Raw genomic sequence first — 26,044 nt, 5'->3', positions numbered from 1 at the left:
GTAGTCAGCACACTCCCTCAGAAATGAACAGCTGTGGCTGTAGCTCAGTAGTGAGCTAGTGCTTGTCTAGCATGTGTGAGGCACTGGGTTTGATCCTCAACACCACCTAAAAATAAATAAATAAGGGGCTAGGGATAAAGCTCAGTTGGTAGAGTGCTTGCCTTGCATGCACAAGGCCCTGGGTTCAATCCCCAGCGCCAATCAATCAATCAATAAAAGGTACTATGTCCATCTATAACCAAAAAAAGAAAGAAAGAAAGAAAAAGAAAGAAATGAACACCTTTGGAGAGGAACCATATCCCCAGGAGGAGGCCATAAGGTATGCCCCTTAGAGCGTATAGAGCCTGCTGCCAGGCATGGCAGTTCCTGTGCGGCATGCCAGGCATTGCCAGGCACACCAACTTTCACCTGAGAAATGGCAGCTGGGCTGAATGAGGCACAGCCCCCCCCCAAGGCTAGCGTCAGCTGAGCGAGAGGAAGCCCTGGACTCTGATGTGGGAGATGTACTGCCCAGGCAGAGTTCAGAGAGGTGGCTAGGAGCTTCATGGGCATAGGGTTGCACAGCAGGAATCAGGCATTGGCCCACATCCTCCAAGGCACCTTGTGCCTTAAGACACTGCAGCACATGCCTCTGGGCTTCCCTGACCACTGGTTTAAAACCTAAAAAAAACGAGAAGCCCCAAGCTGTAAGAAGCCTGGCCTGGTCCACTCTCCTTCTAGAGACCCAGAAGCTCACTGCTGCAGCAGCCTAGGGCTGGCCAGCAGCAGTTCAGGATGAAGAGACCTGCCTGTGCCAGGTGGCCCTGAAAGGCCTGAATGAGTTCTTAGTCACTCTTAATAGAAACCTTTGGGAGGTGACTCAGAGGTCACAACTCACCCCCCAGGGCTCCAGTACCAGCTGGGAAGCAAGTGAGAACCCCAAACCAGGGGGCAACACTCTGAGACACCCAGAAGGCAGAAGCATACCACAAATGTGATCCCAGAGAGCCAGGGCTCAGAGCCAACCAGCTAAGGGGAGCATTGCCCTCCTGTAGCCGCTTCAGGGGCTCCTCCTGCACAGGGTATCAACCAGGCCAATCCAGAGTCCCAAACGCAGGGGAGCCCAGCACCTACCACACCAATGAGGTCTCCACGGCCATACTCCCCTGCCAGGCGCTTTTTCCCATCATCCTTGCAGATGACAGAGCGCAGTCGACCACTCAGGACGATGTATGTGCAGTCAGACTTATCTCCCTGCCTGCAGAGACACAGAGGCCCTGGAGGTCCGCAGCCTGCCACTCTTAGCTGCTTCCAGGCCCAGCTTCCCAAAAGCCAAATGGACCCCGGGGTTGCAAAAAAATTAGATAACGCAGTCTTCTCAGGATAGTTTTTTGTTTTGGAAAATATAGTTATTTTTTCATTAAAAAATATTAGTGTTAACACACGAATTCACTATTAGGTCTAAATATTTTTTGTTTCCTTACTTTATATTTTAAACCCCACAGAAGTTGAGAGCAATAACCCAGGTTTGTCTGAGACCAGGGCGAGTGGGAGGTTGTCTATGGTGGATTCCAGGGCAGCCTAGAGAGGCTCGCAGAGGACCCGAGAGCAGTCAGCCACGGCACCCTGAGCCACAGGCTGTGTGCAGTTTTAAAGAACATGGGCTCATGTATAGCTTGGAAAGTCATCCAGGAGGAATATGCTGTGCCTGGGGAGCCCAGGATGCCTGCCCGTGATGCACCTGTGAAAGGTACGTCTGTGGGTACCTGGAGGGTGAGTACCTGCAGTGTGCAGCCTCCTCAGGAAGCAAGCTGGGGCTATTAGGCATCACTTCCAGTACAAACAAGAGGGACACCCATAGGAAAAGGAAGATGCCTGAGAACCTCCCTGTACACAGCACACCTTCAGGCCTCACCTGTATATGGCACGCCCAGCCTCTACCTCCATCCAGTCCAGTGCGAAATCAATCTGCCGCACGAAGGACGACATCCTCTTCACTACAGTGTGTGCCACGGCCAGGACAACTGACGGCTGCTTCCGCATGATCCTGCCAGGTAGCCATGGTCACTCCCTTACTCCCATTGCCCCACCTCTCTGTCCTACCCCATCCCACCAACTCCATCATTCATACAGTGCTTGAGAGAAGGCAGCCACAGCCCCATCCAACACCCAGGAGCCTGAGGCCCACTGGAGGTGGTAAGCCTCTGAGGATGGGGCAGGAGCTGGCCCTGTGCCATAACTGAGTAGGTATCTGCCAGAGCAACACACTATGTGGGCTCAGCTACCTGCAGGGCAAGCGGCCCCTCCTACATGGGTGCAGGGTAGAAGGAGGCGCCAATATAGGAAGCATCATCTACTGAATGGCTGTGTTGGGCAGATTAGGGAGGTCAGGGCAGCAGCAGGGGTGTCCTGGTGGCTCCAGAGAGTGGTGTTCAGCTCATGGGCTATGGTTGCCTGCACTGAGAGGGGACATGTCTAGGCAGAGCTGTCACTTGCCAAGACTCAGAACAGGAACCTGCCTTGCGCATCAGATGGCAGGAGCCCCTTCCACATCCCAGGGAGATTGCAAGACATTTGCATCTGCTCCCAGGGTTGGATGAAGCCCAGTGATGGGGCTTCCACCCTGCAGGATGGGAGCTGACTGCATCAGGGGTTCTCGTTCCATGCAGACACGCACATACAAACACATGGGCACACATACAAAGAAATACACAAAGGGCCACAGACAGACACACAGGCACAGCAGGGTCAGGCTGGGTCTCTGCCCAGGCCCTTGATTTCCTTCCCAAGCCTCTTCCCAAGGTAGACAGGCAGGGGACAGGGGCAGCAGGCTGGGAGTCTGCATGTCTAAGACGAACAAATATATACACTTCAGGAGGAAGCCACTGTGGGGAGCGTTCTGAATAACCCACATCTTCCAGTCCTGAAGCAGGGGTCTCTGACCAATTACTACATTTCATGATGACTTGGGCATTGTCCAGCTTGGATAGTAAAGGCGGGTCTTCAGGTGTAGGTGTCGTCCCTGGGTTTGAGTTACATTCACCTGTCCCTTATAACCCTGCCCCTTCTGGCCTTTTTTGGATGGAACTTTCTAAAGAACAAGAGTCCCCCCAATAAAAGCCTACTTCTGAACGTGTTCACTCTCTCTCGCCAGCCTCTCGTGACTTTCTCTTGCTCTCCATTTTGGGGAGCCTGAGGCTGAGAGCAGAGGAGTTGTCCTGAAGCTTGTGTAAAGGTAACTTGTGTCTGTGTTTTATTTGGTGTCCCTGAAAATTCACATGAGCAATCTTAAATTCAATTGCCTGTGCAGATCGGGGGCAGCAAACTACCCAATTGGCTGGCTAGAGGGACTTGTGCAGGTTTCTACCTCTCTGAGCCTCAATTTCCCTATCTGTAAAATGAAGACACAGCACCAGGGTCCCAGACCAGGGCGTGTAGGCCAGACCTGGGAACCAACTGCCCAACAACTGCTCAGGCAGGTGCTGTCTTGCTTGGCCAAAGCCACCACCTCCGGCACAGTGGGGCACTGCTCTGGAAACATACTTGGCTGAGACTTGGTTTTTAAGCTGCTGGGCTTCCATTGATCTTAGGACCCCTGACATCTCCTTTTCCGCCTGATCATCTGGCCAAAGAGATCTAGGATCATAGCAGGCATCTGCAGATAGGGAGACAGAAGTCTCCCAGAAGTGTACACAAGAAGGTAGCTGCTGATGGGCTGGGGTTGTGGCTCAGAGGTACAGCACTCACCTAGCATCTTTGAGGCACTGGGTTCCATCCTCAGCACCACATATAAATAAATAAAATTAAGGTATTGTATCTATCTACAACCAAAAAATATTTAAAAAAAAAAAAAAAAAAAAAAGGTCACTGCTGGTTAGAGACAATGGGTGTCATGGACCCTGAGGGACCAAAACCCTAGCAAGGCAGAAATGAAAATAGTTGTTTTTTTGTGTGTGTTTTTGTTTGTTTTTTGTGTTCAGTGCTGGGGATACAACACAGGGCCTTTAGCATGTTAGGCAAGCACCCTACCAATAAGCTCCAGGCTTTTAAAACTTTTGATCTTGAGATGGTCTCATTAAGTTGCCTAGGCTGGCCTCAAACTTGCTATATCCTCCTGCCTCAGCCTCTTGAGTAGCTGGGATTACAGTTGTGTACCACCATATCCAGCATGAAATATGGTGGGACCCCCAGAAGAAAGCGGCCTCCCTGCCAGACAGCCCTTCCGATGACTTGGTTAGTAAGGGACATGATGCAGGACTCCCAGGCAGTCTGAGGACATCACTAGGTCTGGAGGACAGAATGCTGATCAGGTGGACAAGGTGTCCAGCCTGGTGCCTGCACAACACAACCCACTCTTTCCCTCGGCCCTCTCTCTGTAGCCAAAACTGGTCTAAGCATGAGCAGGCAAAAGCAGCAGCACAACCCTCGCCCTGAGCAGGGCCCTAGTGTGGGTGGGAGAAAGGCAGTGGGGTCAGCACCACAGACAGAGAAGACAGCACACAGCAGTTTCCGCAGGCTGGTAAGGTGCTCTTGGCACCTGCACATGCAACCACCCAGCATGGCAGCAGCTCCAAGAACTCATGCAGGACCACCAGCAAGCCTGCCCTGCACAGTCCTCAGGGGCAGAGGGCCCAGAGGCAGATGAGTGAGCAGGAGGGAAGGGGGAACGGTGGGGTGCGGGGATTACTCACTCATAGAAGTGGGCCTTGGAGATGGACAAGAAGCTGCAATCCCTGTTGGCCCTGATGGTGAACATAAGGGGCTCTCCTGTGAGCACTGCCAGCTGGCCCACCATCTCCCCAGGGTGCGTGAGGAACAGGCAGGTATCCTCCTGGCTGTCAATCTTCTGCTGGTACACGTGCAGCAGCCCCGAGACCACAAATAAGATGTTGACATCCTGGTAAAACCAGAGGGGGCCGGAGCTTCAGAGAGATGCAGGGTAGGGTCTGGGAGGCCCAAGGACCCAGGGGAGGCTCCTCTGGGGCTGGCCAGGCCCCAGGAAGCTGCATAAGGGTGCTTCTCTGTCTGGTGCTGCCTCGGTATCATCTGTGGACCAAGCTAGCCCTGGGCCCATGCCCCACGAGGAACTTCCAGCAGTGCTGATTTTATTTTTTAGATGGGTCACAGGAAACCTAGCTTTTGGGGTTGCAGATGCATGTACCTTCCCTCCTGTTGTCTTTCCACTTACTGCTCCACATGTGTCAGCCCAATTTTCCTACAGAAGTGGAGATGCAACCTCTCCCTGTAAAACCTGAGGTGGGCAAGTACAGCCCTGCCTCAGTAGCCTGTGTGGGCCAACACCTGGCCCCTCCCACCTCTGTCACAGGCACATGTCACACCCATTTTGGTCCAACAAACCACTGAGATCTAATCCCAGATCCTCTGCATCCAGCAAGGGGCTCTTCCCAAATCTGCTCTCCCTTCCCCCATCTGAGTAGGAGGTTGCCCCCGGGCTCTGGGCTACCCAAGGATAGCTGGTAGTGGTCCAGTGCTGGATGCCGCCCAATCCAGCCTCTCTCCTCCATGCTCCATCTAGTGCTGGGCAATCCTCACAACTAACCCCCTGGGCTCACCTGGTCTCCCTGTCTTGATACCACGGTGCCTGCAGGGACATGAAGAAACTCTACCCGGCCATCTAATAGGGATGGGTCCTAAAAAACACAACAGGTTTCAAGGGGCATACAGAGGCTCTCAAGTGAAGGCACTAAGGATGGGGCCATGCAGTGCAGGCCAGAGGTAGCCATCCACTTGGCTACTCCAGACAAAACGCTCCTCCAAGACTGCACTAGCACAAACCCAACAGACACGAGAGCATTTTGCAGAAAGGATCAGAGGAAGACAGCAGAAAGTGAAGGAATGGAGACCAGTGTTTTTGTGGATTTCTAGAGAGAGAATTTTATCTCAGTAAGAAAATGCGATCAATTTCATAAAGATCACTGGCATAAAAGATAATGGAGGAGCGTCCTTCCATACTTACTTCAAGCCCACCTCTGCAGTAAAAACCAGTAAACTGCCAGGTATGGTGGCATGCACTTGTAGCCCCAGCTACTCAGGAGGCTGAGATAGGAGGATCATTTGTACCCACAAATCCAGACCAGCCCCAGCAAAGTAAGACTCAAACTCAAAAACAAAATGCAAAAACAAACCAACAACTACAGAACGTAATTAACTGAGTGAGGCCACTTCCCCATACCACCTGCAGAGGCTAACTCCCACAGAGGACATGTTGATCAGTGCCTAGAATCTCTATAGCCTCCAGGTGACAGGGAAGGGACTAGAGTGCCTAGGAGCCCACAGGAGAGGCCTTCAGCAATACAGGCAGAGGTTGGGGAAGTCTGAAGACTCCATATCCTCAGTCTCAGTGAACAAAAGTAAGAAGAAAGCTTATTGGTTGCCTTTAGGTAACAAGAGCTACATCACTAACCTCACCCTCCAGTGGGTGGGGGCTGCAGCTTGGCACTGGAGCATGTGCTCAGCATAGGCAAGTCTCAAGGTTTGATCCCAGCACCACAAAAAACCACAAATTTAAAAATCAAGCCTCCAAAGCCAGTGAAGGGTCCTTCCCTGTGCCTCAAAGACTGTCAACTTCCCCACAAAGAAAGATCTGACATCACAGGCCTCCTGAAGGAAAGCAGGACATCTGCTACATGACTTCCCCAAGGCTAGGAGGACAGGAGGAAAGGAACCTAAGCAGCCCAAGACCAGCCAGAAGGCCAGGCTGCGAGCCCCGGCTCAGATGCAGGCTTGGTGCCTGGAGCCTTCCCTGAACCTTGGAGTATACAGGAGGAGCAGTATCCCTAAACTGAAGGCCAGACAGGGAGGGGGTCCACCAGGACTAAGGGACAGGTCAGCCAGCCCGGGGACTCTAATGTCCTCATAGCATATACCAGACGGCTGGAAATCTGGACTCTGCCCAAGTGACTGAAGGTGTTAAGGATCACTGCTGTGTGTACAGGAGGGATAATGACGCTGTGGTTATGTGCAAAGCAGCTCGTCTTTCAGGACAATCCTTGAAATCTTCAGAACCTGCTGGGCACATGGGAGGGACACAGGCCAAAGGAGATGGCCACGCAGGGACAATAGGCCAGTCCCACAGCTCTATGTACCAAGTAGTATCTAAAAGTGAGCCCAACAAGAAAGAGGGCCCCAAGCAAGGACTAGTGGGGACTGGAGAAAACAGAAGAGACTCGGAGAAAACAGAAGAGACTGACATACAGCGACATTACCCGACACAAAGCCAAATCTGAAATGCAGCGTGGGCTAAATACTATGATAGTGGAAGCAGACTTTTCTTAAATGTAGAAACTCTAGAACTACAGAAAATAATGAAATTTTAAAACTCAACACATAGCTTTAAAATCACTTAGACACTGCAAGAAGAGACTTAGTGAACTTAAATGAATACATTTACATATTAAAAAGACTTTTTTAAAAATAGAAAATATATAGGAGCTGGGGATGTGGCTCAAGCAGTGGCGCGCTCGCCTGGCATGCGTGCGGCCCGGGTTCGATCCTCAGCACCACATACAAAGATGTTGTGTCCGCCCAGAACTAAAAAAATAAATAAATATTAAGAACAAAAAAAAAAAAAAAAAATAGAAAATATAGAAGAGAGGCCAACTCAAAGGAGATGATAAAGAAGAGAATATCTTCTCCAGGCTCCGCCGTGAGGAGTCTCTGTGGGCAGTTTTTCTTGCTTTCTTTCTTTTTTGCAGTGCTGGAGATGGAACCCAGGGCCTCAAGAGTTCTAGGCAGGTACTCTACCATGGGCTGCCCCCCGAGGCCGCTGACAGCTTTTGAAAGGGACTCAGACACAGACTGAAGAAACCCAATGAGGTTCACACAAGCTCCATAAAAAGAAATCAGACCAAGCTCTATCACAGTGAAACTGGGAAGACAAGGACAAAGAGATCATGGAGGGGAGGAGCAGATCATGGAATGCTTCGTCCCACTCTCTCCCCTCTGAGCACAACCCAGTAGGCCTTCAGGATTGATGCAAAGGGCATCTCACCACAGCCATGCCAAGCATGCTTCAGGCCTGGGTTCAATCCTTAGCACCAAAAGATGCAGGAGGCAACAGAGGAACCCTGAGCCCTCTCCCTCTGAGCAGAGCCCACCACCAGAGGATGCAGCAGCAAGCACCAGCAGACAGGGAGAGCTCCTGTTCTCTCCTCCCTCAGCTCCCAAGGTTGGCCCAAATGCAGAGCCAGAAGGGATGCCATGTTGAACCATGGGTGCAGAGGGCCAAACTCAAGGAAAACCCCCACTCTGAGCAGACAACCAGGAAAGAGCCCAGAGGCACAGAGGGAGGAGGCTTCCCTCCCCTTTCTCCTGAAGACCAGCCCTGCAGAGCAAACCATACAGTGCAGGTGACAGGCACAGGAGGAAGCAAAAGAGCAGGCTTTCACTGGCAGGCTCTAATCCTAGCCCTTCCTTGCATTGACATGAAAATTAACTCTACCACATTAAAACCTAGGAAGGCAAATAAGTAAGTAAACCTTTTAGGCAACAATATAGAAAAGGGTTTATGATGTCAGATGAGGAAGCGTTATATAAAAAAGGCACAAAAAGCTAAAGCATAAAGGCCACAATGGAGGACTCCCACACTGCCCCACTGAGCAGCACACTAGAGCAGGCAGCCACTGGGGGGAACCGGAGCTGGGGAAGGGCAGGGCGGCAGCAGGGGCCGGCTCGGGCTTCTCAGAGCCAGCATGTCCATAAGGTGATTCTATGGGTCCTTATGAAGGACACCCATAGGCATGACCCCTGCCCGGGGAGGGGAGTGCTACAGGCAAGAGGATCTGCAGCCACCAATGCAGCCTGAGGGGCCTATATCCCCAGGAGGGAGGCAGGAAGCAGGCGCAAGCGTGGGCAAGGACTGGCCACCACCCTAAGCTGCACTCACGTCCAGCTTCATCAGGGTGAGCAGGTCCTCCTTGGCTGCTCGGAAGACAGCGTCCGTCTTCCCGCTGGAGCCATGTGGGTCCCAGCGACACTCCGAGTAGTGGAGGACAGAAGAGGGAACCTCTGCACCCATCGTGTTTTTCTTGGACTTAAGAAGAACAAAGAGATCAGCTATCAGAAGAGACGTGATGGGGAACAGTGCATGAGGGATTAGCTTGGTGGCCCACCTCAGAGTCTGGTGACACCAGAGAAAGGACACCTTGGAGAACCAGGACATGTGCCAGTGAGCAAGCCCCAGGCGAAGGGTGAGAAAGGAGAGGCAGGGACCTACCTTGCTGGCCATGGAGTTCCCAGGAAGGTCTGAGTGCAGCCAGACCCTGGCCCGGTCACATGCCATCCCCAGGTCTGAGGTCGCCCCATTGTGGCCCCCTACAAAGAGGGGAGATTCAGCTCACAGCTTACCCTTCCCCCATGTACAAACATGTTTTGGGAGGCAGAGGGCACCCTGAACATCTACAGCACACACCTGGCAGCAAGTCTCAGACCTCTCAAGGGCAGGGTCACTTTGCCCATGGTCTTCTCATGACTGCCCTGGTCCATGTTGTGTTGCTGAAATACAGCATCTGAGGCTGGTACTTTATAAAAAAAAAAAGGAGCTCATCCAGCTCACAGTTTTGGAAGCTGGGAGTCCAAGATCAGACAGCCCCATGTGCTCAGCCTCTAGTGAGGGCTCCCTTGCTGTGTCACAGCACAGCAGAGCAGCAGACAGCACCAAAGCTGTGGGTGAAAGGGACCAAGTGTGTGGGTGATCTTGCTCTACACAATCTATATTTTTTTTTATTATAGATGGACACATACCTTTGTGTGTGCGTGTGTGTACATGTGTACCAGGGAAGAACTCAGGGACACTCAACCACCGAACCTCATCCCTGTCCCTATTTTGTTATTTTATTTAGAGACAGAGTCTCATTGAGTTACTTAGTGAGACTCGCCATTGCTGAGGCTGGCTTTGCACTCATGCGATCTTCCTGTCTCAGCTTCCCAAGCTGCTGGGATTACAGGCGTGTGCCATTGCACATGGCAATACCTTTTTTTTCAGTGCTGGGGATTGAACCCAGGGCCTTGTGCATAAGAAGCAAGCACTCTACCAACTGAGCTATGTCCCCAGCCCTCTTTGTTTTATTTATTAATTTTTATATGGTGCTAAGGATCAAACCCAGTGCCTCACATGTGCTAGGCAAGTGCTCTACTACTGAGCCACAACCCCAGCACCCCCAAGCCTGTTCCTCAAGACCCGAGCGACTCCCATCATACAGCTTTGATCTATTCATGAGTATGCAGCCCCTGCCCAAGCAGCTCCCAGCAGGCCCCATCTTCTTCTTTTCTTTTTTCAGTACTGGGGATCCATGGCCAGGCAAGCACTCTACCACTAAGCTACATCCCTAGCCCTAAGGTTCCGCCTCTTAAAGCTTCTACCACCTCAACGCAGCCACACTGGAGATCAAGATTCCAGCACAAGGACCTCTGGGGGCCACACCACATTTGAAACACAGCAATGGTCCACAATCACCATTTAGACACTACTGCATACCCAGTCAGCAGACCTCCAGATTATATATCTGGATTCTGTCAAAGCATGTGAGCTCTGGATCACACACACTTCTAGGTTTCAACCCGCCCACACCTGTGAGCTGTGCATGTACGTGACTTATATAGGCTGCAATGCCCTTGTCCAATAGCTAGAATTTACAATACCCACTCCTTGGGATTGTTTTAAGACTTGCACAATGCTGGGTGCGGGGGCACACGCCTATAATCCCGGCGACTTGGGAGGCTGAGGCAGGAGGATCGAAAGTTCAAAGCCAGCCTTGGCAACTTAAGGAGGCCCAAACTTAGTGAGACCTTGTCTCAAAATAAAAAACAAAAAGGGCTGGGGAGGTGGCTCAGAGTTGAGTGCCCCTGGGTTCAATCCTCAGTGCCACAAACAAACAAACAAACAAGACTTGTACCTCATATGCCCAGCATCTCACGTGAGCAGGAGGATATAAACGAGGTTCAAATGCAGTGAGTCAGGGACAGGCAGCACAGGGACATCCACAACACACCTCCAGGGAAGGCACCAGGCACCTGAAGGCACCCTGCACCCCGTTCACAGGTGACTCTGGCAGCCAAACCAGAGTGTGGACTTGCACACTCCATGAGGAATGCAGGCTGTGGGAAGTGGGTGGGTAGGCCTTTCTTGGCCCCATGATGGACACCATGTGTGGGGGCAAGTCAGTCAGAATCACAGAGCTGCACCCAAATTCCATGTGCTTCGGTGCGTGCTGCTCATGCCTAGTAAAGTGCTAACCTAAAACACAACTCAGGTGTGCAGACAAGAGCCCACTGTGCTGGCCAGGGGCACTGACTTTCTAGGAAGGTGAGAAGCATTGGCTTCTTCACTGATGGCAGCCATATAAGTGCATGCCAGGCTGCAGCGACACACTTTGTATTCTGTAAAGTACATGGCTAAGAAGTGACCTCGAAGAGCCCACAGTTACAGTCACTGATCCCAGGAAGCAGGCATCCAGCCAGGTGCTGTGGCCACGTCTGGGATCTAGCACCTCAGGAGGCTGAGGCAGGTGGGCCACATGCTTGAGGCCAGCCTGGGCACCTTAGTGAGATCCTGTCTCCAAAAAAAAAAGGGGGTGGAAGTGTTGCTTAGTGGTTAGAGCACTTGCCTAGAGTGCACGAGGCCCTGGGTTCAATTTCTAAGCACCACAAAAAGGGAAAAAGAAAGAAATAAGAAAGTCCTCAGACTATGTAGAAACTGTAAATGGTGTGAATACTGAGTTTTAAAACAAAAGCTCATGAATGCCATAAATTCAGAAAAACTGAATCAGAAGTTTCCACAGCCAACCCAAAATGGCACTTCAGAGCCTGAACCCTGTGCTTTCCAGGGTGCCCCTCTGAAAGTGAGAGGCCCCTGCGCCGATGGAACCAGGGAAGATGATCCAAAGGAGAAGCCCTCCAGCTGTGCAGGCACTCTGTGAAGGCCCAGGCCTTGCAGTGGGTCCACACTGTGGTTGAGGATGAAACCTGAGAGCAGCCATGTCTTCACATAGCCCTCCTTGTGCCAAAGGAATGCAGTACAGTGGGAGTGGAAATGCACACCATCAGACTGTCAAGACCTGAAGATGGGAGCCTGCAAGCTGTTCCTGGTACAGTCCCACCTGTGCAGCCACTTCCTTATGAAAGCAATGAGGTTTTGAAATGTTTAAATAGCATAGTGGTTAATCAACAGTATTTTTTCCATGCTGAGATATTGTGCATTCACAGTATTAATTTATTATACCATTCTATCACACAAAACAATATAATGTGCTACATTTTACAATTCTTTTGTTTTTATAATATTAATTATAATTAACTAGCCAAAGTATTATGATACCAATATCAATTTTAGCTGGGTGGGTGGCACACACCCATAATCACATTGACTTGTGAGACTGAGGCAGAAGGATCACAAGTTTCAGGCCAGCCTCAGAAACTTAGCAAGACCCTCAGTAATTTAGTAATACCCAGTCTCAAAATTAAAACTAAAAAAGGACTTGGGATGTAACTCAATGGGAAAGTGGCCCTGGGTACAAACCCCAGCACCAAAACCAAACAAATACATACACACACACACACACACACACACACACACACGTGCACACACGCAAATGTGCATACACACAAAAATAAATAAAGTTAAACATACTCCAAGTGATAAAATATGTGAATACATTAGATTCATAAAACTAAAATACTGACTTCAACAGATATACTTATGGATTGGATAATTTGTATTCAAATTTCATTACATGTTAATTCAAATGTTTCTATCAGTCAAGCTCTTTAAAATGTGGTGGATCAACTAGAAAGCCATGCAGAAAAAGATGTACCTGCAGCTCTCCAAAGAACAAATTCAAGGTAGAAAGAGGCCCTCAGCTGACACTCTGCGAGTGCTGAAGTCTAGAGCACAGGGAAGAGGCCCTCAGCCCTCACCCTGTTATTGCTGAATGGCAGTTTACAGTGGCTGATGTTTCTTTATCTTGCTTCACAGGAGAGTTCAATTTGTGAAATTTCATTAAATTATCCACTTAGGATATTTACATTCTGTAAGTATATTACACAACCATAACAATCAATGAGAATTAAAAAATGACTTAGTGATAAAACTCTTAAGTGTACTAATAAATAGTACATAGCAGATAAGTTAAAAATAGATCCACGCAATAATATATCCAGGTCAGGGAACTCAGAGTCAGGTCCAACAGCTGCCTGGGGCTGGGCAGTCAAAGAAAGTAGCTGCCAGGGAGGTCTGGCTGGATGGTGGGAACGCCTGGGTAGGTAGCCAAAGGTAAGAATGGTGACCAAGGCACAGATTGTGAATATGCTGAAACCACTGGGCTGCCCACTCTTAAGGTGGGCTTTGTAGCATGTGAATTACATCTCAATAAAACTATGACCTAAAAAAAATCCATGCAGATTCTGAAACCTAACTCCTAAAGCGAGGTCACCAAAACACCAGAGAGCATGAAAGATTGATTCTCTGGTGGTGTTGGGTGCATTGTGTGGGGTGAAGAAAGGAGCTTCCTCTATACACATGTGGCTCACATTCCAAGAGTGAACTACAGATGAAGAAGCACCTTGATGTGGAGCTGACAGAAGAAGAAATATATGACCAGGAAGCAGCAAGGAATAAGACCCTAAACACAAATCGCAAGGTGTCAAATGGCTGGTTTTCAGTATAGGAGATTCCTGGTGAGTAGAGGGCCCCATAGCTCAGTTTTCTGAGGGAGGGAGAGAGAAGGTCTTTGCAAGCATCTAGAGTGAGGTGGGATCTGAACCACAGCACACAAAGAACCACAACATCCACACACCAGCTGCAGAAGCCAGGGGACAAAGGGCTCTGGAGCTCCAGCCATCAGCTCTTAAGAGGGAATCCTGACAGCCTTTAGATCAACCAGGAGGCCCTAAGGTTGCCAATTAATCACAAATGACCAACAGCAAACATGGAGGTGATGCAAGTGAGTCTGTGGTGGGGGTGGGAGGGGCTGCATGCTAGGTGTGGGCTGGGTGGACTTGTGGCAGCAGAATGGGAAGTTGTGCACCTCCGTGTGGGCATGTGCCAGCAAGCAGAGGCTCCAGTACAGGCTTCCATGGGGGATATGTGGCAGCAGGAATGAAGAGTGAGAAGGGAGCACCTTGTGTCCATGCTGGCCATGGGGACAGTGAGGACTGCCCTGAGATCCAATAAGCCCAGCGAAGGAGAGACTGAGGTGGGAGGACAGGCAGCAGCAAGCACAGGAGCCTACAGGCTCTGTGCTGTAAAAAAACAAGAACCCAGGAAACACAGAGAGCATGTGGGTTTGTGGTGGGAACATCAGCAGAGCCTGCTACCAAGGAAGGGGCCAGTAGGAGTGGCAGAAGAGGGAAGCAGGCAGATGCGGGGACCCCACTGTGCAGGCACTGTGTACAGGAGCTAGATGCCTAATCCTGCAGTGACAATGCAGGCACAGGCCTCATGGGGCCATTAGGCTCTTGTCCACTTATAAACAGCACCAAGTTTAGGGTGCCCACCTCCTCAGGCTATACAGGAAAACACAAGGTGCAGGGCAGCATGGACGATCCCTCTGATACACAGAGCAATGCTAACAGCACAGTGGCAGGGTCCTTTACCTGGTGGGCCTGGAAGAGCAGAATCTCTTGCCTGGGACTGCCCAAGTTTTTCTGAGACCTCCTCATGGACAGAAGGCAAAGGGACAGAGTAACTCCTCTTCAGCAAATGCCCAGAGGCTGCTGGACAGCTGCCCCCTTGATCTGTAGAGGAGATAGATATAAGCCAACTGCAGTCTCCACATGCCCTAGTGTCCAGCTCTTGAAGGGCTCAGGGTGCAGGGTCCCTACTGCAGTGCACAGCCCAGGCATGGCCCTCCTCAGCACCCTGTGCACCTGCAGACAAACTTCCAGGCCACCTCACCATCTGCACCTGCCAGGGGAGTGACAAGAAAATGCTGGCCTCAGATTGGTCCTGCTGGGCTCCCCCAATCCCATGTCCTTCCTTGCCAACCACTGTGAGGGTCTCCCGAACTGACTGTCCCTACTGCTGCCTGAGTTTCAATGGAGCTGCTGCTTTCCCTTTGCTGTGGCCCCTGAGCACACCTGGGGTGAATCTTGGCTGCAGTGCTACAGCAAAGCTCCCAGCCTTGCAGTCTGCCTCAGCCTGTTTTGCAGAGGGCTATGACCCTCACCACCTTGGTCTCTGCAAAAGCCTCACTCAGGACTGCTACCCTGCACCAAGCACCTTCAGGAGGATGAGTCCCAAGGCTTTTGCTTCATAATGACCAATAGTACAGGAGAGATAAGTGCTACTCAGGAACAAAGACTTAACGAACACCTATTCCAAAACACATTTCTGGGGAAAGGTAAGTTGGCTGGAGCTAGGTTTTGGCCTTGCCCAAGGAAGATCAGCTGGTAGCAGGGCCAGGCCTTGGACTTTCAGGGTCTCTGCAGCATATGAGAAGGAACCTTTGCATTCCAGCCCATTATCACCCTAAATATGTTTTAATTCAATAGACTTTTGTTAGCTACTGGAAACCCTCTTGAGAATATGATGATTTATAAAAATACAAAGAGCATACCCCCTCACTGTCAAGGTGGCTCTATGGTAACACCATAGCATAGGTCACCTATAGATGTCCCACACAGTACAGGCCTCACTGGACAATTTAGTCCCCAGATTCAACCTACTCTTCAGCCAGAACACAAGGCTGTGAATCTGCTCTGCATATAAAGCTTCCCCTGGGAAACTCCTTTACAGGGAAACCTAGAGGAACAATAAAGGAATGAGAGACAAGAGACACAAGAGACCTGGGTGCAGGGCAGGAGTCCTGGGTGCAGGGGAAGAGACCTGGGCACAGGGCAGGAGACCTGGGAATAGGCAAGGAGACCCAGGTATAGAGAAGGAGACCTGGGTGCAGGGAAGGAGACCTGGGTGCAGGGGAGGAGACCTAGGTGCAGGGGAGGATACATGGGCACAGGGAAGGAGATCTGGGCACAGAGGAGAAGACCTGGGTGCAGGGGAAGAGACCTGGGTGCAGGGAAGGAGACCTGGGAATAGGGGAGTAGACCTGGGTGCAGAGGAGGAGGAGACCTGGGTATTCATGAGGTAACTGGGCACGTGAGAATCTAGGCAGTGGAAGATAGAAACCCTTGGCCTTCAAGGTGAGAGCCCTCTCCCTGGATGGGGACCATACCTGAGGTGCAAGGATCTTGGGGCTGTGTAGGTTTCTCAAGACGCTCCTCTGTGCCACAAAACACCTGCCTTTTGGTCCGTCCAGAAGCCACACTGGCTACAGACACAAGAGGGATGGCCTGGCTCTCCTGGGGCATGAGAAGGAATATCAGCAGTACTCAGTCCCCACAGGCATTCCACTGAAAAAACCCTGAAGGACATGTTGGCACATCCCAGTACTGGGTGGACTGTTACTTGGAGTCTAGACACGCCCAAAGGCTGGTTCTATAAGGCAGTGGCAGTTCAGCCTGCTCTCCTTTTAGGCTCTGCCTTTGACATAAGTCAAAATCATAGCCCAGAAACTGTAATGCTCTTCACATAGAGGAAAAAATACAAAACCCAAAAGGGTATTCCCTAAAACACCAGTAATTGAAGATGACAAACCCTAAAAAATCATTGGGACTAGGGAGGACATCCAAATGACATGAGAATAGTAACAATGCACATATACTGAGCCCTTAATACCGGAAATTCTGGGGACTTCACAGTACCTTTTGAGTGTCCTTTGCCCTCTAGGTTCTGGTGTTGTTCTAACATTTGGGGAAAGAGCAAGGAATGCAGCTCACAAGAGCTCTACCAGGTGGAAACTAGTCTTGCCCCTTCTCACAGAATAAGTGTCTGACCAGGGTCATATGAGGATGTGGGCGAGCCTTGTGCTCCTAGCAATGCTTGGTTCCCCTCCAAACCCATCCCAGCTAAGTATCAGTTAAGGGCAGGACACAGAGCCAGGGGCTAGCAAGAGTGGCCTGAGGGACAAGTGCAGAAGGAACGACAGCTCAGCAGATAGCCTCTGTGCCCTGGGCAGGTTTGCAGCTGTAGAAAGGGAGAGAGGAAAGCCTCTACCCACGCTCAGTGCCAGGGGAGATGAGCTCCAGATCTGAGAAGGAGCCCAGCTGCACCCCAGGTCCTAATAAATGTTCCTGACTCCCAGGAATCAACCCGGTGCATTGCTACAGGCCTGAAGCAGAAAGGCAAGCCCAACACATCATCAGTCCCAAACTCCAAAGCTGAGGACCTGAACTGGCATGGCCACCGCTGTGCTGATGTGTCTTCTGCAGGCACTGTGTACTCACAGGATTGAACAGCTCTGTGGTCAGGCCCAGGTAGTTGTGCAAAGCCAGGAATGTCACCCTCTGCAGCCGCACCATGATGATCTGCAGTGAGAGGGTAGGGGAGTGAGCAGCCACAGGCTGGAGGCTGGCCCAAGCTGACACAACTGACCTCCCAGGACCCGACCCTCTCCCCCAGCCAGCCCGCTGGTCATAGGAGGCTCTTATGGGAAAGGGGGTGGAGAGGCACATAGGATTTGCATTGTTTTTGTAAGTTTTCTATAAATCTAAAATTACTCTAAAATGAGGTATTTAATTTTTAATTAAAAATATCTTTTGGGAGCTGGGGTGGTGGCTCAGTGGTAGAGTGCTCGCCTATCACGTGTAGGTCACTGGGTTCAATCCTCAGCACCATATAAGAATAAATAAATTAAATAAAGGTATTGTCTCCATCTACAACTAAAAAATAAAAAATAAAAAAACTTTTGGAGGGAATAGGAAATCTGGAAAATCTAAAGACCTCTTCCCCTACCCCCAGTACTGAGAATTAAACCAGGGGTACTTTACCACTGAGCCATACTCCCAGCCCTTTTTATTTTTTACTCTGAGACAGGGACTCACAGCTGAGGCTGGCCTGGAACTTGCAAACTCATGAAAATTAATTAATTTTTATTGTACAATACACATTACAGGGGCTGGGGCTGGGGCTCAGTGGCAGAGCACTCATCTCACATGTGTGAGGCCCTGGGTTCAATCCTCAGCACCACTTAATGAAAAGGTATTGTGTTCACCTACAACTAAAAGAATATTTTTTAAAATATATATATATATATATATATATATATATATATATATATATACACATACATACACACACACATACATACACACATACACACACACATACACACACACATATTACAAAAACAGCCTTAGTTATAGCTGGGCATGGTGGTGCACACTTATAATCCTGACCACTTGGGAGCCTAAGGCAGAAGGATCACAAGTTCCAGGCCTGCCTCAGCAACTTAGCAAGGCCCTGTCTTGAAAAAAATAAAATAAAAAGGGCTGGGATTGTAGCTCAGTGGTAGAGCAGTTGCCCAGAATGTATAAGCTCTTGGTTTGATTCCCAGTACTGCAAAAAAACAAAAAATCATTAGGTCCTATGAATCCCATCATTTTCTGGATCTACCAACAACTCAGAACTGACTCCATAAACTGGGAATAGCCCTAATCAAACCTCAAGGTAGTTCCCAGGCCCCATGTCTGAGATAGCCATAGCAGCTGGGAAGTTGACCCAAAAAGTGACTCACCTGTACCACCCTCACCAGTGTTTCAGGATATTTCTCAAAAACTCCTTGAAAAGCCACAGCTGGAAGCCGAAGGATGGTGGATGGGGCCGCTGCTCGGGCAGAGACTGTTTTGTAAGGTGCAGTGTGACCCTGTAACAACAGCTCAGTCAGTCCCACACCAGGAACACAGCACAGCTCCTGGGGAATTACCAAGACCCTTGCGGTCCTGCTCTGGCTCCCTTTTGCAGAACTCCAAGCTCCTCCCAGTCTGGGCCACGGACAGTGCTGTTTTGGGCACTAAACACAAACATTTCTCTGTGTGTTGGCAGAAGTTGGGGGAGGGGGAATACTGAGGATCAAACCCAGGGCCTCAAGCACGCTGGGCAAGTGCTTTACCACTGAGCATCACCCTCAGCCCTTTTTATTTTTATTTCAAGACAGGACCTTGTTAAGTTTCCCAGGCTGACTTGAGCATGTGATCCTCCTGCCTCAGCCTCCCAAGTGGCTGTGATTACAGGCGTGCATCACTAAACTTAGCCTTTGTCTATTTTTGTTGTTTCTTATTATTTATTTTGAGAGTTTCTTATGTATTCTGGATACAAGTCCTTATCAAATATGTTTGCAAATATTTTCTTCCAGTCTGAGGCCTGATTTTCTATCCTCTTCACAATGACTTGCAGAGTAGATGATTTTAATTTTAGTAAAGATCAATTCTGATTTACTAATTTTAGTAAACTTACTAATTTTAGTAAAGATCAAATCATTCTGATGACCCTATCTAGTCTAGTCACTTCTCAAAGCCCACCTCTCAATACCACAGTGGGGCTATCTTCCCACCTCATAACATCACATGAGACTTTGAGGATGAAATGCCCACATGAGCTCAGGGGGACATAGGAATTGCCTCTGAAACTGCCTCTGAGTATCTGTCTCTACTTTGCCTGCCCACGCTACAGATCTGTGTTACATGAGCACACACCTAGTCTACTATGGTTTTATCACGGGTCTCAAAACATAAGCAGTGTGAACCTTAATTTCTGACTTCACTTTCCCTTTCTTTTTTTGCAGGGCCGGGGAGTGAACCCAGCTCATGTATGCTAGACAGATGTTTCACCAATAAGCTGTATCCCCAAACCCCTATTCTTTAAGTTATTTTAGCTATTAGTTTCTTTGTCTTTCCATATAATTTTATAATCAGTTTTTTTTTTCTTATTTGTGTTGGAGATGGAATCCAGGACCTCTTGTATGCTAGACAAACATTCTACCACTGAGCTAAACCCCCAGCCCTTTTATGTATTTTTTAATTTTTTAGATAAGGTCTCACAACGAAGTCTCACTAGGTTGTTCAGAGTGGGCTCAAACTTATGATCCTTTTGCCCCCAGCTCCCGAGCAGCTGGGGTTATAGGTGTGCACACCATGCTCAGCTTTTTCTACAAAACACGCTGCCAAAATTTGGACAGAATTAATTGGGTAATTTGGGAAGATTTGCCTTCTCAGTAATATCAAGTTTTTCAAACCATGAAAACAGGACAATTCTCTATTTCCTTCATAAAGTCAATTTTCAACAATACTAGTACTACCTATCACAAATGCTGTTTACAAAATTTAGACTGCCAACTGCTCACTGCTGAGACACAGGCTGTAGCTGCTCTTGTGTGCTGAGGATATCACAGAACTCTCCATCAAGATGGTCTCCTTGCCTGTAAGGCAGTGGCTTGGCCTCTGCTCCAGCCCTTTTGCTTTTTCTTTTCCTCCTTGCCACCCTGGGGAGCCCTCCACCAGGATGCTCAGAGCAGTGAAGAGGACAGCTGCCTGGCCAGTCCCTGGCCTCCCACTGAGGCTGGCCTCAGGGTCAGGATGCTCCCTCCTCCCTGAGATGTTTCCACATCTCACACCATGAAGGGATTCTGGTTTTTGTCAAAGGCTTCTTTTGCATTTCCTAAGATGATCATTTTTTTTTCCTTGAGTCTGTTGCTGGGGTTTTCCAAAATCTTGGCATTGGTAACACCCACTCCATTATGATGCAGCACCCTTCCCCAGGTGCTGCTGGGCTCAAGTTTCCAATTTTTGGTTGAGGATATTTGTGTCTCAGTTCAGGAGATACTGGTCTGCAATTTTCTCATAATGTCTATCTGTTTTTGTATCAAGGCAATTCTGGCCTTAAAAGATGAGTTTGGAACCAGTCCCACCTCCTCACTTTTCTGTGAGTCTGTTGAAATCAGCATTATTTCCGTAAATGCTATGTCAGTGGAACTCTCCAGTGAAGTCATTCAGGTCTGGAATGTTCCTGATGAGAAAGAGTTTAGCAAAAAAATCTGACTTTTTTCATATATATGATATTCAGATATTCTCTGCTAGAGAGAGTTTGTCATTCAAGGAATTTGATTTTATTTAGTTGTTGACTTTGTGGGCATGAGATTCACATTTTCCCTTCCTTCAACCTATAGAGCTGTCTCCTCTTCCGTTTTGGATGTTCCAGCTTTGGTCTTCTCTTTCTTCATTGATATGTGCATTTTAGAGCTGTTTTCCAGGAACCAATGCTGTTGACTATATTAATTTTAATCTCATTGAGTTCTGCTCTTCATTATTTCCTTTCTGTTTGATTTCAGTTTCATTTTCTCTTCTTTCCTAGATTCTTTTTCCTTTTGGCGGGGTTGGAGGACAGGGGTTTACTGGGGATTGAACTCAAGGGCACTCTACCACTGAGTCACATCCCCAGTCCTTTTTACTTTTTGAGACAGGGTCTTACGATCCTCCTGCCTCAGCTTCCCAAGTTGCTGGGATTACAGGTGAATGCCACTGCATTGGGTTCTTACCTAGATTCTCTAGAGAGAAGCTCATATAATTAATCTGAGGTCTATTTTATTTTCTAATACAAGAATTTGCGGTTATAAACTTTGATATGTTGTATTTTCATTTTCATTCAGTTAAAATATTTTCTGGTTTTCCCGATTTCTCTCCTTTTTTCTCTCTCTTTTTTTTTTTTTTTTTTTGGTGGTACTGGAGATTGAACTCAGGGACACCTTACTCCTAAGCTACATCCCTAGCCCTTTTTATTTTTTGAGATTGTCTGGCTAAGTTACTAAGGCTGGCTTCAAACTTGCAATCCTGCTCCCTCAGGTTCCTGAATGGGGGGGATTATGGGTGGATGCCACTGTCCCGGCTTGTTCTTTCTTCTAGATGGGAGATATCCCTCTTCTCCTTGGTAGTATTCCTGGATGATATTCCCAGGCTGGACTCACACTTGCAATTCTTCTGTATCAGCATCCTAAGTATGAGATTATGAGTGTGCATCACCATACCTGGCTTAACTCTTTCTTTTTAATATATCTAAGTCTTTTTATATATAAAGTGCACTTCTTATGGACAGTATACAGTTAGATTTTGGAATTTCCATTCAGATTCTCATTTGTATTCAGACTTCTTGTGTGGGTGCCATCACCAACAGGACTGGGTTCAGGTGTGTGGGTGCCATCACCAATGTGGCTGAGCTCCAGTTGTGTGGTAGAAGACTATTGGATTCGTTAGGTTCAGACCACAGTAGTGCGTGTGTGCCCTCCATCCGGTGAAGCCAGCTCCACATCACACTGGAGATGCACCTTCATGGGTTTCTGTGCTTCACTTTCACATAAATGGATTTCAGGAGACAGGAAAGCTCTGATCTGAAACATGCAGAAAAGAAAAACTACGAGGCCCAGACAACTGAGGGTGCAACAGCAAAGCTCATCCTACTTCACCCCAGCAGCAAGAACAAGATGTGGTTTTTAAAAAAGCAAGAGCTCTTAAAATAAAATTAAAAAATATGATGACAGAAATTAAAAATTCAAGTGAAGATTTAAAAAATAAAGTTGCCTAAGTCCCCTGCCACAAAAGAAAAGCTGAAGCTGGGCATGGTGGCTGTGGCTGTGATCCTAGCAACACAGGAGGCTGAGGCAGAAGGCTCACAAGTTCAAGGACAGCCTGAAAAACTTAGACCCTGTCTTTAAATAAATAAAAAAGGCTGGGTGTGTAGCTCAGTGGTAGAGTGCTTGCCTAGTATGTATAAGACCCCGGGTTCCATCTCCAACAGTGCCCCCCCACCCCGCCAACAAAAAAGTTGAGAAAGTCTCTTAGGAAGTACAATAAAAATACAAATGGGGGAGGAGGGGGGGAGCTGGGGTTGTGGCTCAGTGGTAGAGCGCTCGCCTAGCATGTGCAAGACCCTGGGTTCGATCCTCAGCACCACATAAAAATAAATAAACAAAATAAAAGTGTTGTGTACAACTAAAAAATAAATATTAAAAAAAAAATACAAACACAGTGTAGGGGGCTGGGATGTAGTTCAGTTGGTAGAGTGCTTGCCTAGCATGCACAAGGCCCTGGGTTCAATCCCTAGCACCACCAAAAAAAAAACAAAACCCGAAGATGGTGCAAATAAAGTAAGTTTTCAAAAACACACCTCCCTTGCACCTTTATCAGAAAACTAGCAGAGGATCTACTCCAACAAACCAAAAAAGCAGACCAGTAAGGAGGAGATAAAGCCTACTCAGCAGGGCACAGGGGTCCCAGATGGAAGGTTTGCCCAGAGAAAAGCACTCTTTGTGGAGCACGGGTTGGGCTATACATCTGTAATGAGAGCACACACAAAAATATCCTAAATGGCCAAAAAAATAAGACAATTGTTATTTTCAGGAAAATCAAAAGTTGACAAGAAAGGAAATTTAACCCCTAGAACACCACAAGGCTCAGCTGTCAATCTGATGTATAAAGTCTTAGTCATGCATCAGGAGTGAAATGTAGGCAGTGGAGAGAGGCACAGTGAAGCATGCTAGGCACTCAGGAGAAAGCTGTCTTCCTTTTCCATACAGGAAGTCAATGTACCTAAGATGGAAGAATTATTAAACAAGAGAAGCAGTTGCTTAGAAGGAACCTAAGAGTTGGAAAGACCAGGAGTAGAAAAGACATAAGTGCATGGGGCTGGGAGTGTGGCTCAGTGGTAGAGCGCTCGCCTAGCATGGGTGGGACCTGGTTCGATCCTCAGTACCACATAAAAATAAAGGTATTGTGTTGTGTTCATCTACACCTAAAAAATAAATATTAAAAAAAAAAAAGACATAAGTGCAGCTTAAGAACTCATACATGTCATTTTGAAAGAATTTAAATTTTTAAAAAAATGACAAATACAAATGTTTGGTGAGACAACAACAATATAGGTAAAGATTAATTTATCTCTAAATGATCAATTACTCACCATGTAGGTATATTTTATCTCAAATAACAGCCCCTATTTTATTTTACTGGTACCAGGGATTGAACTTGGGTGTGCTTAATTACCGAGCCACATCCCTAGCCCTTTTTATTTTTTATTTTCAGACAGGGTCTCGCTGAGTTGCTTAGGGCCTTGCTAAAGTGCTGAGGCTAGCTTTGAACTTGCAATCCTCCTGCTTCAGCCTCTCAAGCTGCTGGGATTACAGGTGTGTACCACCATGCCCAGTGCAGCCCCTGTTTTCTACTCCCACTGTCCCAGTGCTGCAGTCCCAGGGAGGCAGGCTATGTTGACACCAGCAGAGGTGGGATGGACCATAGCAGGTGGGGGACATAGGAGGGATCTGCCCCTAGCCATAGCCTGCCACCCTCTTCCTGGCCAAGGGCATCCCAGTACCGGAAGAAAACCGAAAGATCTGGATAAGGAAGAACAGGAAATAACAGAGAAAGCCCCACCCCAGTTTACAGTGAACTATTTTTTACTTAAAGAAAAATAAATCAGCCAGGTGTGATGGCCACACCTGTAATCCCAGTGACTCAGGAAGCTAAGCTGGAGGATCACAGTTCCTAGCCAGACTGGGCAACTTAGAGAGGCCCTAAGCAACTCAGGGAGATCTTGTCTCAAAATAAATAAAAAGGGCTTGGGATGTGGCTCAGTGGTAGAGCACCCCTGGGTTTAATCCCTGGGGATGCGGGGGAGAAAGAAATCAGCAAAGAGGGAAGGATGCCAAGTAGCCAGCTGGTGTACCTCCATACGACTAAGGCTTCTAAGCCTGTCCTGGTGCTTCCAGTGCCCCTGACACATCCAGGAATCCCCATGAAGTCAGCTAGGGTACTACAGAGATGGGCTTGGTCACCTAGATACCACTCTGGCCCAACCCCCACCCACTCAAAACTGAGTGCTAGCCTTTTAAAGTCTGGTCCAGGGCTAGGGCTTAGCTCAGTGGCAGAGTGCATGTGTAGCACACGTGAGGCACTGGGTTCCATCCTTAGTACCACTTAAAATAAACAAATAAATAAAGGCATGCTACCCATCTACAATAACAAAGGGTATCCTTTTCCACCCCAGCCTAGGCCAAGAGTGTTGTGAAAACACACCAGTCTTGGGGGACACACCTCCAGACCCCTAAAGAGTGCAAAGCATGCCTTAGCCAATCTGGCAGAGAGCAACATGGATACATGGGACACCCCAGCATCTGTTTGGAGCCTGCTGCCTCCTGAACAAAGCTGAGGGTTGAATCAGAGAGTCTAACCCAGGCATCCCACAAGGTTCCCTAGGAAGCCTGTGAACTCCTGTGCAGTCTGCATGAACACACCCTGCCAAGCTTCTGTTTCACTGCTCCAGAGATGTGGCAACACAGTTGAGAGAGCTGAGGTCAAAGTTGCCCAACATGCCCAGGATGCTGCTGCAGTGCAGCTTCAGAGTCAGATGGAAACAAATGTGCTCCAAGCTGCAAATGTCACACCCAAGAACTGCTGCACTGCAGAAGAAAGGAGCAGAGGCTCTACCAGTGGTCAAGCACTTGACTAGCATGGGTTCAATCCCAGCACTGCCAAAGGGATTTAACAAGAAGACAGGAAGGGTATCATACTCTTGCCAACAGGGAGAGATAGAGATGTGTGCTGAGGCTGGTCTGACTAGCTGCCTCTATGCCACATTAGGAACTGCTCATCACAGAAAGTAAAAAGTGAAGGCTGGCTATTTGCTTAACTTTCAGACTAGGAAATGTCAACTCAGGCTACTCGCTATGCTGCGAGGGCGGGGAAAATGAGCAGCTGTACACATCTGGGAGGACCAAGCTCTGCAACTGTGGGGGACCAGCAATCACCTTTCAGTACTACAAATGTGCTCCCCAAGACCCAGCGAGTTCACCCTAAGAATTTCTCCTATAGCCTGGCCTTCAAATACAATGTAATATACACTGAAGACCAGAACTGCTGTTGGCTGCATGAGATGGGACAATGGAAAGGTGCCACATAGGATCTGTATGAAACTGGTGTCAGGTCCCTCCTGGGAAGGATCTAGGGCCTGAGGACAAAAGGAAACATTTTGCTCTACAACTTTTATGTCTTTTGAATATTGAAGCACAAGCATGTGTTAGAGTCTAACACTAGTCTCTTAAAATTAAGACAACTGAGGGCTGGGGATGTGGCTCAAGTGGTAGCACGCTCACCTAGCAGGTGTGAGGCACTGGGTTCGATTCTCAGCACCACATAAAAAAAAATAAAATAAATATTAAAAAAAAAAAAGACA

At 48.5% G+C, this 26,044-nt stretch overlaps 1 protein-coding gene across 11 annotated transcripts in view; it reads right to left on the bottom strand.

Moving 5' to 3' along the window:
* Nucleotides 1-26,044, bottom strand: part of Pnpla7 (patatin like domain 7, lysophospholipase) — a 67,158-nt gene that overhangs the window by 33,333 nt on the left and 7,781 nt on the right. For all 11 annotated transcript variants that reach the window (XM_076844999.2, XM_076845006.2, XM_076845005.2 and 8 more), the window contains 10 exons: nucleotides 18,567-18,695; nucleotides 17,278-17,358; nucleotides 16,167-16,293; nucleotides 14,590-14,730; nucleotides 9,215-9,312; nucleotides 8,885-9,031; nucleotides 5,553-5,630; nucleotides 4,671-4,876; nucleotides 1,895-2,026; nucleotides 1,114-1,237 (listed from right to left, as the gene is read on the bottom strand). In XM_076844999.2, coding sequence (XP_076701114.1) covers nucleotides 1,114-1,237; nucleotides 1,895-2,026; nucleotides 4,671-4,876; nucleotides 5,553-5,630; nucleotides 8,885-9,031; nucleotides 9,215-9,312; nucleotides 14,590-14,730; nucleotides 16,167-16,293; nucleotides 17,278-17,358; nucleotides 18,567-18,695 — 1,263 coding nt within the window. The remainder of the gene's footprint in view (nucleotides 1-1,113; nucleotides 1,238-1,894; nucleotides 2,027-4,670; nucleotides 4,877-5,552; nucleotides 5,631-8,884; nucleotides 9,032-9,214; nucleotides 9,313-14,589; nucleotides 14,731-16,166; nucleotides 16,294-17,277; nucleotides 17,359-18,566; nucleotides 18,696-26,044) is intronic.

Source organism: Callospermophilus lateralis, chromosome 2, assembly GCF_048772815.1.
Source record: "Callospermophilus lateralis isolate mCalLat2 chromosome 2, mCalLat2.hap1, whole genome shotgun sequence".
Lineage (NCBI taxonomy): Eukaryota > Metazoa > Chordata > Mammalia > Rodentia > Sciuridae > Callospermophilus > Callospermophilus lateralis.
Note: the sequence above shows the minus strand (reverse complement) of the source record. Positions and strands in the feature narration are given on the sequence as shown.